General features: G+C 35.1%; 1 protein-coding gene across 1 annotated transcript in view; it reads right to left on the bottom strand.

Moving 5' to 3' along the window:
* The window catches only part of LOC113231121, a 41,094-nt gene extending 28,168 nt beyond the window's left edge, over nucleotides 1–12,926 (bottom strand). Inside the window, exons 1-3 of the mRNA XM_026465291.1 lie at nucleotides 12,923–12,926; nucleotides 12,552–12,590; nucleotides 10,792–10,928 (exon numbers count right to left, since the gene is read on the bottom strand). Coding sequence (XP_026321076.1) covers nucleotides 10,792–10,928; nucleotides 12,552–12,590; nucleotides 12,923–12,926 — 180 coding nt within the window. The remainder of the gene's footprint in view (nucleotides 1–10,791; nucleotides 10,929–12,551; nucleotides 12,591–12,922) is intronic.
* Between the last annotated feature and the right edge of the window lie 259 nt (nucleotides 12,927–13,185).

Below are 13,185 nucleotides of genomic sequence, written 5' to 3'. Positions count from 1 at the left end.
GTGTGTGTGTGTGTGTGTGTGTGTGTGTGTGTGTGTGTGTGTGTGTGCGTGCTTGTTCCTCCCGTCATTTGCAACAAAAAATGCATTGACTTACATAATTGTCAATGTCTAATGCCTATTTATTTTAAGAATAATAATAATATGCAATCAATTACACTATTTACATAACCTCGAACTATGGAATACAGTTTACAGAACTATAATAAGTTTAAAAAAATAAAGTCGTAATGTTTCTAATTAAAATATCAAATATGACGCGTCTCAAACGCATCATCGTCTTGCATACGAGCCATAAACCTTTATTTAAAAATGATTGTATTTTTTCTTATTTCTCTTGCCTTTTCGCGGTAAGCGTTTTAGCCACTTACAAAGTGTTTTGACTAACTTGTTTTTAAAACGGGGAAACTTTTATAATATCATTGAATATAATTTGGAAACGGGATTTGAAAGTTGGAGAAAAAGTAAAAATGGGATTAAGCGAGAAATAAAAACTTAAAACATAAACAGTACCTACTTGGCCACTTCTATCTCTTTGGTTTTCTTTGTTTTGTAGCGTTTGTTTAAGAGCTCTCATGCCAAAAAAGTTTTAACGTTGGCTCCGCCCAAATTTGTGAAACAAATATATGCCTGAAGTTCGCGTGACATGCGACAGGAGATATTGAATTTTTTCAAAAAAATTCGTTTTAGCGGAATAAGTCTAACATATAGGGATTTAAAAAAATCCTTAGTGACAGTTGTCGATCATGCATAAATATAATTAATTATCTAATTTTTGTCCTAATAATCTGTAGCATTTCGAGGATAAATCGAAAAAATGTGAAAACTAGAGGTCATTTCGTGATTTTTATCTATCGAGGAAACTTTATTATTTTATGTTTCTGATTAATGTCTATGCTTGAATATATCGTGTAGTTATTCATACAATATTTATTTTTAACTTTAAAGTGGATATACCCCTCTAAAATCAAATCGAAGATTAGGAATTTTTCCTCTGCTCCCTCTTAAGTTTGTTGTCATGGATTGTATCAAAATATACATTAAGTATTGGCTGTTTCCAGTTGTGTTTATTTATTAGTAGAAACAATATTTTAACTGCCTCCGTGGCCGAACGGTTACCATGCCGGACTGCCACGCAGAGGTCCCAGGTTCGATTCCCGGGCGAGAGAAATAGTTGTATGGCCTACAATTATTTCTCTCGTGAGTTTGGGTGTAATTTGTGGTTGTCTGTGTGTCCATGGCACCCGCAACACAGGGTTTCCCTAGTGCGGGGCTATGTTGAGTGTGTTGAGTGTGTGTGAATATTGTATGCAATCATTACTTATTTAGGTCTTAAAATCTCGTACCTATTACTTAAGCCACGAAACTCGGCCTTAAGAAACCTCGTTATGCAACAACTGCATTATTATTTGTTTGCCACAAATTACATTATGTATCGATCTACTTCTTTTTATATTTTTTTCTGTTCAAATATAGATTTGATTTATCAGGTAAAAGAAACCACTCCGATAAACTTCCACGAAGTTTGGGAGAGCCTTATCTAGGTCGTTTGAAAAAAGCAAAAAGTTAACATTATATAATATTAATTTTGGACCCTCAGTTTCACAATGTGATACCTATAATTGCGCGACCGTTTTATCTAGCGCGCCTAGGTGATAATGTAAATAGTTGCCATTTGACGCCAACAAAATACCAAACGTATCTGGATTATTACTAAGGTGTATTAAACGTATACTTGCATGTCTGAACATCTTGACACGAACATCATCATATTACCTTGACTGTAAATGTTAAAAAACTGCGGAAGATCGCTGATGTTGCTTCCTATGAACGATTGAAATAGAAATAATAAATGACTTGTTTTTTTAAGATGGAGTTAGGATTTATTTATTTTGTAATTTTCTTAAACATGTATATAGACGTATTATATTATTGTTCACACACAAGAACAGAAACGGTACACAGACATTCGAAGTAATATGGGCGTGGGCAGTCATATCGCTAAGAGCAAACTCTTCCAGACAACTTTTTTTTATTAATTACTAACTCCAGCTGCTCACTCTCGACTATGAGTCGACTGTAAAACTACTTACACACATACAAAGTTTCTTGTTATGCTACCCTTTATGCTAATACGATCGTATTTTTAAAAATAATGTAACGTTCTTTATAAACCTACCGGCTTGGTGATCTGTAACACAGGTCCCCAACCAAGTACAGACTCCAGCTCTCTCTAATGAACTTGTTATTATACATGAAATGTAACTACTTCTAGATCTGTCTGAGAGAAATAAAGCATTTTGTATATGTATTGTATGCATTGTATGATATCAAGCTACGGGACGAACAAGTCGTGCGACTGGTGGTAAGCGATACGCTTATTTATGACATTTGCAGTGCCTAAGTTGACAAGTCCCATGTGCCTGCAATTTCACCAGCGCCCTTACCCTTTAAAACCGGAACGCAGTAATGCTTACATTACTGCTTGACGGAAGAAATAGATAAGGACGAACCCTTTCATAAGGTAAGAGTACCTTATGAAAGAGTTCAAGAGAAAAGTAGAAGCAGTAGAGACTGCTATTACTTTATTTACCTTTAAATTAGCGAACCACGTAACACACTGCGATTTTTGATGAAATTTTAATTATTTATTTACTTCCAAAACTTTATATATTATTACAGGTTATCCACCCAAAGCAATGGACCAGCAAAATTACTACATGTAACACAAGATATAAAGTGCTGTCTTTGTGACTCAGAGAACAATGGAACAGATCGATCCTATGCATCACATCAGCGAATGTTTTGTCAAGAGATTGTCTAAGGGTGTCAAACTGGGTGATGAATCCGGTGAAACTTAAGAGGTCGGTGTTTTTTTTTAATAAAAAGTTACTAATTATCTTCATACCGTTCTCATACAGTCCACATCGTCCTCTTCAACAAGTTTATATATTTGTTACTTTACAAAACTCAAAAGAATGTAACAAAATTTTGCAAAGACAATAAAAAAATAATTCTTTTTTTGCAATGACAATGTAGAAATTATTTTTTTAAACGAAGTAACTTTATACATCTGCAAGAAAAAAAGTAGGTTTCACATGAAATTAACAAATATTGATGAAGTCAAAGAATTACAAGACTTAGGTTGTCCTTCACCCGCATTTTGCTAAACCTCGCGCAACCGCCTTTACGTATGTACAACATTGCATTGCAGATTCTAGCTCAATACACGATTAGCATGTGTGAAGTATTGTACACCTATTTCTACATTTCTGTACCATAAAATACACAATGGGTTGCGAATTGCAAAGAAAATAAACAGGGACAGACATGACGAGTTATTTTGTTTTGTACTAATTATTTTATGATACCAAGTGACTTCGTTTAGATGTATAAAGTCACTTCGTTTAGAAAAATAATTTCCATATTGTCATTGCAAAAAAAAAAATTACTTTATTGCCTTTGCAAAATGTTGTTACATTCTTTTGAGTTTTGTAAACATTGACTTACAATTATATGGACGTCTCGGGTCTAATATTAAATTCAAAATATTCAAAAATACAAAAATTCTTTTGAGTTTTGTAAACATTGACTTACAATTATATGGACGTCGGGTCCGCGCTAAAAAGTGTCCGAACTTATAGGGCGTTAAAATCGTATACAGAGCGTCATTCACGCTTTAGTCTTCGTTTGTTTGACTGACAGCGAAGCAAGCAAAATTAGACAGTACTGCGATGACATTACAATTTAAATTCAACGTTTTAGCTTTTTCATATTCCTTTACATGTCACTACGTTTAAATAGGTTGACTTGGGACATTTTTTTCGTGGTTTTTGTATTAGACCCATCGTCCATTTATTTGTAGGTCAATGTTTGTAAAGTAACAAATATATAAACTTGTTGGACGGTGTGGATTGTATGAGAATAGAGTAAAGATAATTGTAGCATTTGTATAAAAAAAAACCGACCTTAACAATTCGTGGAATTACATCTATTTCATTGACTTAGGTCAATGATCTATTTGCCAAGTTTTATTGAATTCGGTTACCGAAAAGTGCGCGATACCGGATTCATCCCCTAGTTTGCCACCCTTAGAGATGGAATATTTTCTTCAAATTTAAATGGAATCAATACTAAGGTACCCTCTTTTCAACAAAAACAGAATCATCAAAATCGGTTCACAAATGCCGGTTTAATCGCGTAACATACATAAAAAAACACAGTCGATTTGAGAACCTCCTCTTTTTGGAGTCGGTTCTAATAGCTTTGTTTTGAATCAATTTCATTATTTCTTCAATGTGTATGACTCCAGTACTATCAACGTCTTTATACCGTCTGTTCATATAAAAGAGACGTCTCTATTGTTGATGAAGTTGACAATTTGTTTTCCAAATTAACTATGAATTCGCTATTGACCACAATATGTTGTAAGTCAGGATGAGGTAGACTATAATGACTGCCTTAGTAGATATCTAATTATCTAGCCCTTAAAGTTTTTGACTTCTATACTATCGGAAATGCACATATGACCAGCGTGTTCCATTGCCGAATGCTAACGGGCTATGTGCGTTGCATGTTCACTTATTGAAAATATCAACGACGTCTTCACACAATTATTTAGTACAAAAAACATCAACGAGTATTAAAAATATCAACAACATCTCACAAAATTTATTCTTACAAAAGTCATCAACGAGTGTTAAAAACATCAACGACATCTCACAAAATTTATTCTTACAAAAGACATCAACGAATGGTAAAAACATCAACGACATCTCACAAAATTTATTCAATATATCAATCAGTCAGTATTAAGAAAGTCAGCGACTTCTTTACACAGTTTATACATAGAAAAGACATCAACGTGTATTATAATAGTGAACTACGGCTCCACACAATTTACTCGTATAAAAGACATTAACGAATTAACATGTATACACGTAATAAATACATCTACGCAATCTCTCAAGGTCCACTAGTGGCATAGCTCCGATCGCGTAATCTTTAAGTAATCGCCTGCAGATAACTTTAAATAGGTTTATTAACCCGTGAGACGAGTATACATAACTTGTGTGGTAATCGTTTTATTAAGAATGGTTTGTTGTAATACTATATTTAGATGTTAGTTAATATTGCAGTCTATGACACAGAATATAACCATTATAATCGATATCAACAAACCATCGTGTCAGAGTGAATACCTCAAATAATTTCTGTATAACTTTAAATTTGAACATAAAAATGAAGTGTAAAATATAGTAAACACAATCATGTTTGTAGTTAGCATTCTAATTAGTTGAATTATACCTCTGTAAAAAAACTTCTGTGGTAACTTAATAATATGACCTACCGCCTCTCAAGCAGAGGCTGTGAGGATACGGACTTGCACCTCGGAATTTATGTGCGAAATTTAATTTGAAATTTACCATGAACTTTTCAGTGAAGCAAAACATCATAATGGACCTGCACGTTGAAGAAGGTTCACAACCCTTGGAAAACGTGTGAAATCAGCGTGGTGGACTGCGGCCTAAACCTCGCCTGAGAGGGGAGTCGTACCCAGCAGTAGGACGTATAAATGGGCCGGTATGATATGCCTCTTTCAGTTGCTATATTACTTTAATAATATATTCAAGCAAAAGGTTTGTTCATATTCGTTTTTCGACAAATATAAAAAGAGGGAAGCGGTGCATTTAGGTATAGTTCGTGTTATTTACAAGGTGGTTTGTTAAGTTCGTGACTTTAAGAAGAAGAAAAACATTTTTTTTTAAATATGGTATATTTTTGTACATAATTTTCTTTTAACTCTATACACCTTGACCAGCGATATACCAACTTCTTCAACCCATCAAAAAAATAATATTTGTCAAACTGAAAAACAAGGAGAACGCTGCCAGCATCTTGGGTACCTTGCCACGGGGACCCAGTTTTATTCATATAATTAAAAAATGCTAGTTTTATTTCCTTTCTAGTATTTAAGCTTTTATTGAACCTTGCCTTTATGTTTCTTGACAAATAAGCCTATTAAATAAGCCTTCTTTATTTGATGCAAATCAGATAAATAAAATCAAGTCGGACTCAATCTGGTGAATACGGAAGGGTGTGGCAATAGTTCGTATCATTATTCGACAAGTATTGATGTCCGATGATTGCGGATGAGAAACGGAACACTGGTAGTTCCGTTTACTCCATCTTCAAAACATGTATACCTTCACCCTTAGACGATGGAAAAAAAATTAAATTGAAACTCTTTTTATTGGATATATTATTATATTTATATTATTACATTTTTCTTAGTTAATGCTATTTCGTTTTATATTTACAATCATATTATCCCCCTGACATTGTACTTTAAATCGTAATGCGAATTATCAATGTCGCAACGTTAGAATTAAAAATCTACAATTATGTAAATGAATTGGAAAATACCTGCGCCAAGAATATCGAACTTGCAAAATTGGAATATACTACTTACCTAACAACGCGAACGTATCCATACTACTTTTCCCAACGAGACTAACACTGTTACTCTACATATTTTGCTTACAGAATACAAAGTTTGTCGTTACTTCAAATTACGTAAACGTGCGTATTTAAATCTCACGTGACGTAACAACGGTTGAAGGTCGGTCGCTAGTCGCCGCGTAATAGTAATGCGATCGTACCGTAGTTAGCTAATCAGATCGTCAACGCTTGTGCCCCGGGGGTTGAATTTCATCAACTACCTGTTCACTTGGACTTGTTAAATGTATTATTATTATATTTTATTATTTGATTTCTATAACTGGGGGTCTACTCTCGTCATCGAGTATATAACCAGAAATATTCTGCCATATCATTACGGTGACAACTGCGCTCCGATTGGCCAACCCGAGTTCGAAACAATTGACGGGTGTCGTCAATTGTTTATTCATCGTCAATTGTTTAATGTCGTTTAACTTGAGAAATTACATATTTAATTACCGATGCAATGTGATTCCATTTATTTTGTAATTAGATGTTTTGCTGTTTTTCCCACACCACCGAATGGAACAATATTTATACGGAGAGGTACACGCAGCTCAGTTGTTGGTGCTGTACTCAGTTTTCTAATTTATGATTGCAGCGCAAACGAGAGTTTATATTTAAAAGTGATATAAAGCCTATTTGACTGATGAGTTGCTAGGAATGGATGGCCCTTCTATTTCTGGTTATATACTCGATGACTCTCGTTCTCCGTCCGCAATCCGTCTGAAACAATTGCTGCCAAATAAGTAATACTCGACCAAAATTAAAAGACAACGTCAAGTCTATCTAATCGAGTATTCCTTATTTGATAGTAATTGTTATGGACGAATCTCGGATAGAGAACGAGTATATAGGGCCTGATTGGACTGCATGAATATAGCGTATAAATTATATTAATATTTGTCCCTAAAACACCACAACAGAGCGATATTGTGGTAGGTGCGCTCTATACCTACTAGAAAAAAGTTATTTGACCTTAGTAAAAGTCTTTTGGTTTTCGAGATATTGGCATTTATGATTTTTTGGCAAAACTCAACTTTTTTTGGGTTTTATGCTATCGTTGCCAGGGTTAGCTCCAGATGGCTGTTTTAATTTATTTTATGAGTATTCTGAACAGTTCTTCCTGGTACTGCAACTAATATTTAACTGTGAAATATCATAAAATGTTTAAAAAGAGATTTTCGACGTTCCGGGCCCATTACAAGTTCCATGGTCACGGTTGACGGTTTGTTTGAAAAAAACAAATATGCGCGATTTAAATCCGGAAAAATAGTTTCATTTCCTATGAATGGAATTGTTTATTAAATTATTCAGATTTAGCTTTATAATGTTACTAAGTATGTATGTTACTAAATTTGTGAAACAAGCGTTATTGCAAATGCAATGTTTGCAAACGGGGGCAGGCTGAAAACCAGTTGTAGAACCAAGTAACTTTATCTATATCTTTGTGTAGTATTTGTTGGGTGTGATATGAGTGTTACTGTTGAGTATCGTCTTGTCTATTCCGTCAGCGCACTGCTGAGTAGTATATTATCGTCACGTGGTAATTTATGTCTGGTCAGGTTGTCCGTTCATGTAACGTGAACGTGGACACCAGTGCTAAGCAACTTCTGCCGCCCAGGAAATGCCGAGACTGTCCCACACACACAAATTATTTAATATATGTATTAATTTATTTTTGCATTTATAAATAATCTTTTAAGCTTATTTTGGTAATGTAATTAATGTGTGTGGAAATAAATAGTTTAAAATGTTTTAAATAAAATTAATTTGATATACTTCACTTTTAATTTTTCAGAAGGATTTCAAAAAAATTTAAAGTAGGTACAATATCTCGAAAATCAAAAGACATTTACCAAAGTCAAATTACTATAATAATAAATTCGAATACCTCGTGACCCACATTAATGTGAACTTTTGAGTAGCACAAAAAACAGAATTACTAGAAATAATAATAAAACGATTTACCTTTATTTTATAACTAAAAGAAAGTGTACAAATTATTATTTTAAGCTTTGATTGCCCGATATTACGCTGGAAGAATAAAAAAGGGATACCGTCCAGAAACGAAGTTACGACGTTTTCAAATTTAGCAGACGAATATCATGGTCATTGACCTAATAACCTAAATAATTTACCCAATTTGTCGATCTTTATGCTAGATGTTTGTCAGGTAGCACTCGGGCGCACAGGTGAAGGCCAAGCGCTAACCACACACTCGTTTTGTCAACGTTAGGTAATTTAATTGTAAATACCAGTCTGTTATACTATTTCTGAACATTTGTGGGTTCTTAAATTAGGCAATATAATATAAATGATTATTACAAGACTAGCCCCTTTAAGAATGCTTATTATATCACGAAGCTTTTAAAATAGAGTTTATCATAAACAACAGCAATTTGATGACTAAACTATGCGATGGTGATGAACTCCAGGAAGTAATTACAAAATAATTCATTAATGAAAATTAAACTGACATGCTTAATTATAAATTTCATAAACGCAACGTGAATTTTTTATAAATAGGCACAATTATTTTGTTTGCAATATTGCAATGCTCTTACTGATTCGGTAACGAGATTTCGTTGAATATTTAATTAATTATGATACGAATAGGACCACCCAAAATCTGTACACGTAAAGACTGAGAGACAAAATAAGCGAGAATGGTTGCAATGTATCTCAATTATTGTAAGGTCGGATTCTTACCTGCCCTCTAAGGTGGCTATTTTTTTATTGGCACACTTTGCATCTTTTTAAATTCCATTTGTATTCTTCAATTATAACCTTATTTAGCCATTTACACAGTTTGTCGTCATGTAAATTAATTTTACGTTAACATTAAAATTGAAGTCTATTAATGCTAAATACATATACATAAGCGCTCACGCCCTAGTCCCACGGGCTGGGTAGGCAGAGACCACCCTGGAGGATCAAGAGTCCCATGAGGCAGTGGTCTCCTTCTGTGAAGCGGTGATGCTCCGGCGGCGTACCTTCGCAGTTGCGGGCGATCGGAGCGGGGGCTCCGTTATCCTAGGAGGATTTCCCCACGAAATAAAAAAGTGTACGCAGAGACCACGGAGCGCCTCTTTACTCTATTCTGACACAACTGTCGAACCTCACAAACAACTACCCTTTTCATACAACTTCTTTTATTCTTGTCGCTTCAGATCCCCGCCTTTTTGAGGACATCTCATATCTGGTCAATGTAAGTCCTTCCGAGACCTCTTAAAGCCCTTCCATTTACATTCGCAACATAAATATGGTAATCTTTGGTAATTCTGATAAAACAGAAGTCAAAATTAAAGAAAATAAAATAAAAGACAAACATAAAACATAATACTAACCTAATGATCAACGGCTTGTGTGTGCTAAAGCAAGCCAAATAGGTTATGGTTCAGTGCAAAATTTGCCCACAAGCAAAGCACTGATTTTCAGCCACCACCTTCGAGTGTGGCGCGTTGCGGTACATCAAAAGCAAAAACATTGTGTGAAGTGAATGTACTGTGCATATGTATCACGTGACTTTTATATAGATTATAAAAATATAAACATTTAGTGAATTCTGCTAAACTGGTGTGCGTTACCTAAAACGCGGCGTCAAAATCAAAGATTATTTATTCCATAGGTAAAATAAATTTACACTTGAAAACGTCACATTTAAGCTACTGCTCGTTCACTACGCTGACCTCCTTGAGAAGAACGAGCAAGAAACTCTAGGAACCGCTCTTTTAAAATAAACTTAAATGCTACATACACTTTGAATCAAATTTGTGTGGATTCTGGAGCCGTGTCGTCTTTCCATACATCTTTATCTAACACGTAGTCTTCAATTTTGTAATATGATTTTTCGATCAAAATATTTTAATGATATTTCAGCTATATGCAGCTGCGTCGTTAGGGTCAGTTACGATAAGTCGAACACGTTAACTAATTTTCACTGTTTTTCAAAGAGAATCTCGTGCTCTATCTTTTGCTGTTTAAAGCGGATATTTGACCATTTCTCATTAAGCCGCGTTTTAGTTAACGGACGGCGGTAAAGTGCAATTGAAAAACAATGGTTATAAATAATTATAACATCCCATAATAAACCCGCGAGGAGAGCACTGCGTTATGTGTTAGCGTGTGCTCTGTTTAATCATTATAGGGGCGTTTCTTAAAATCTATTAATAAATTAACTGCGGTTGAGAAACAAAATATCAACGTCCATGAATCTGTCCTCGTACATGTACATGAAAATAATAGAAGGGATTCTTGCCGAATGTTTGAATAATATTATTATTATCTTACCTGCAATAGCTCTAATAAAGGCGATTTTTCGGTGGACGTTAATGCAGCGTCCACTATACAGTACACGTCTCCAGGCCCCTGACACTGGTACCAATCGTCCAGATCATACAGCGGTGGCAAGGATGCTAGGGTTGTGGCTAAAAGAATAAAACTATTAGTTTCAAAACAACTGCCGACATTAACTAATTTAAGATATATTTTTTTACGACATCATACGACGAGGTGAACAAGCTACGCGCCTGATGATAACAGTTGCGGTGTTACTCAGTGCTTTAAAAATCAAATATCTGAGGGGCACTGCCACTGCGCCCGTCACCCTGACATAAGTTGATAAATCTTATGTGCTTGTAATTTCACCAGCACCCTTAGAGCGTTTGCATTGTACGTATCAGTTCCGAATCCGAGTAATGACGGTCCGAAATGTCACAGGGATCATTTTATCTCCGGGTGTATAAGCGATATTCGTTATCTCGGACTTATTGCACAAGCGACATCCGAAGTGGGTTCGACTATTCTAGATTTGTACAGTCTCGGCTTCGGAACGAATTATTGAAAAGGTACACCATTAACTGCCTCTTAATTTTGAGGGATATTGAGATCAAAAAATTAAACTACTTGGTGTTTTCATATGAAATAGTCTATATCAATATCTTCGGTCGCGTTCAGTGTTTAGGTTATTGTATGACTGCATGAATCTGTTCAATGGAACATAATTTCTTACATTAGTTCAGCTACAAGACGAAACAAATGTTTTGGTTAACTTAAGTCCTCAGCAGTTTAAAGAATAGTAATGGTTAACTCGATCTGCGACAAATTTACCGATCACGTTAGGGATATGCCACACGGGCGTTGCGTCGTCGCAACTGCGTTGATTTTAACGAACTGAGTGCCTCACGAGCTGTGTTTTTTTATATAATATCAAGTGACGTGACGAGCAAGTCGTGCGCCTGATGGTAAGCTGCCTGTTCATAACAGTTGCAGTGCCACTCAGCTCTTTAAATCGCAAAATAAGTTGACAAGCCCCATGTGCCCGTAACTTCAGCAGCACCTTTACCCTTCAAAACCAAAACACAGTAATGCTGACATTACTGCTTGGCGGCAGAAATAGATTAAGTGGCAGTAATTATCTGGACGAACTCTTTCACGTACGCGTCGTGTGGCATGTCGTTCTGATTTATATGTAACGTCGACAAGATGCGTTGTACTAGATATAAATCCTGCTACATATAAAACTGCACGGCAAGCCACACGGTGCGTAGAAACAGCGCGCTTTGACGGAACAGCTCGTGTGGTTTGACGGAACAACTCAGACCGTTGAAATCAACGTAGTTGCGACGACGCATCGCCCGTGTGGCATTTCCTTTAACCAATTGACTACTTCTAATAACACATAAACGTAAAGAATCTATGAAAATCCTATTAAGCTGAGGATATTAAAGACGAATTTAAAATATTTTAATATCATCAACCCAATTATACGTCCCGTTTCCGAGCACGGATCTTCTCTCAGGCGTTGGTGACTTTACACGTTTTCGGAAGGTTGTGAACCTTCTTGGACATGCAGGTTTCCTCACGTCGTTTTCCTTCGCCGAAAAGCTCTTGGTAAATTAAAAATTAAATTTCGCACTTACGTTTTGAAAAACAAATTGCCCGGATTCGAACCTATGGCCTCTGCTTGAGAGACGGTAGATCAAACTATCAGGCTACCACGAATTTTACTAAAGATGTATTTACTTAAAATTTGAAGTTAGAAAACTTACCGTTTAGTTCAACAAGACTGGCAGAAGCGCCGGTTAACACTTTTGCAGTGAAATATAAAATAAACACTAATTTCAACATTTTTAATAATTTTGTGCGCGTGTATATTGAATTTCAAATTTAATTGAATTAATTTTACATATTTATGAATTAATAATAAACTATAGAGATAATTCTATAAAATCATTGAACTATAAAATTGTTAATTTTTATATTTTATCACGAAAAAATTTGTGTTATTAGTTATTTTGTGTACACGTTTTTTTATTAATTAATTTTCTATTATCACGGAATGAATATTAATTTCCAATTACGGTTTCACTTTCTCAACTTCACTAAATTTTTATTTTAATAATTATATTTTTTAACACACCCATGCACACTTGTTACCGGCCAATGTAGTAATACGGCGGTAATTCTTGTGGCCCGCATTACCTCATCAAGGTGGAGGCCACCAACCCTTCTCTCAAGCTAGTTTCAACATTGTTGCACCAGCTTCGTTTTGACAAACAAATATTTAGCCGCCACACACGGGCAAAGCTGAGCTTTTGTAATATGTGGTTTTTGAAACAATTTTTTCGATAGTTTCCATATGTTTGAATAGAACACAAACAATTAAATACTATTTTAATCTTT

The sequence above is a fragment of the Hyposmocoma kahamanoa genome, unplaced genomic scaffold, assembly GCF_003589595.1.
Source record: "Hyposmocoma kahamanoa isolate Upper Pololo Valley unplaced genomic scaffold, ASM358959v1 64, whole genome shotgun sequence".
NCBI lineage: Eukaryota > Metazoa > Arthropoda > Insecta > Lepidoptera > Cosmopterigidae > Hyposmocoma > Hyposmocoma kahamanoa.
This window is presented reverse-complemented; position numbering and strand designations above follow the sequence as displayed.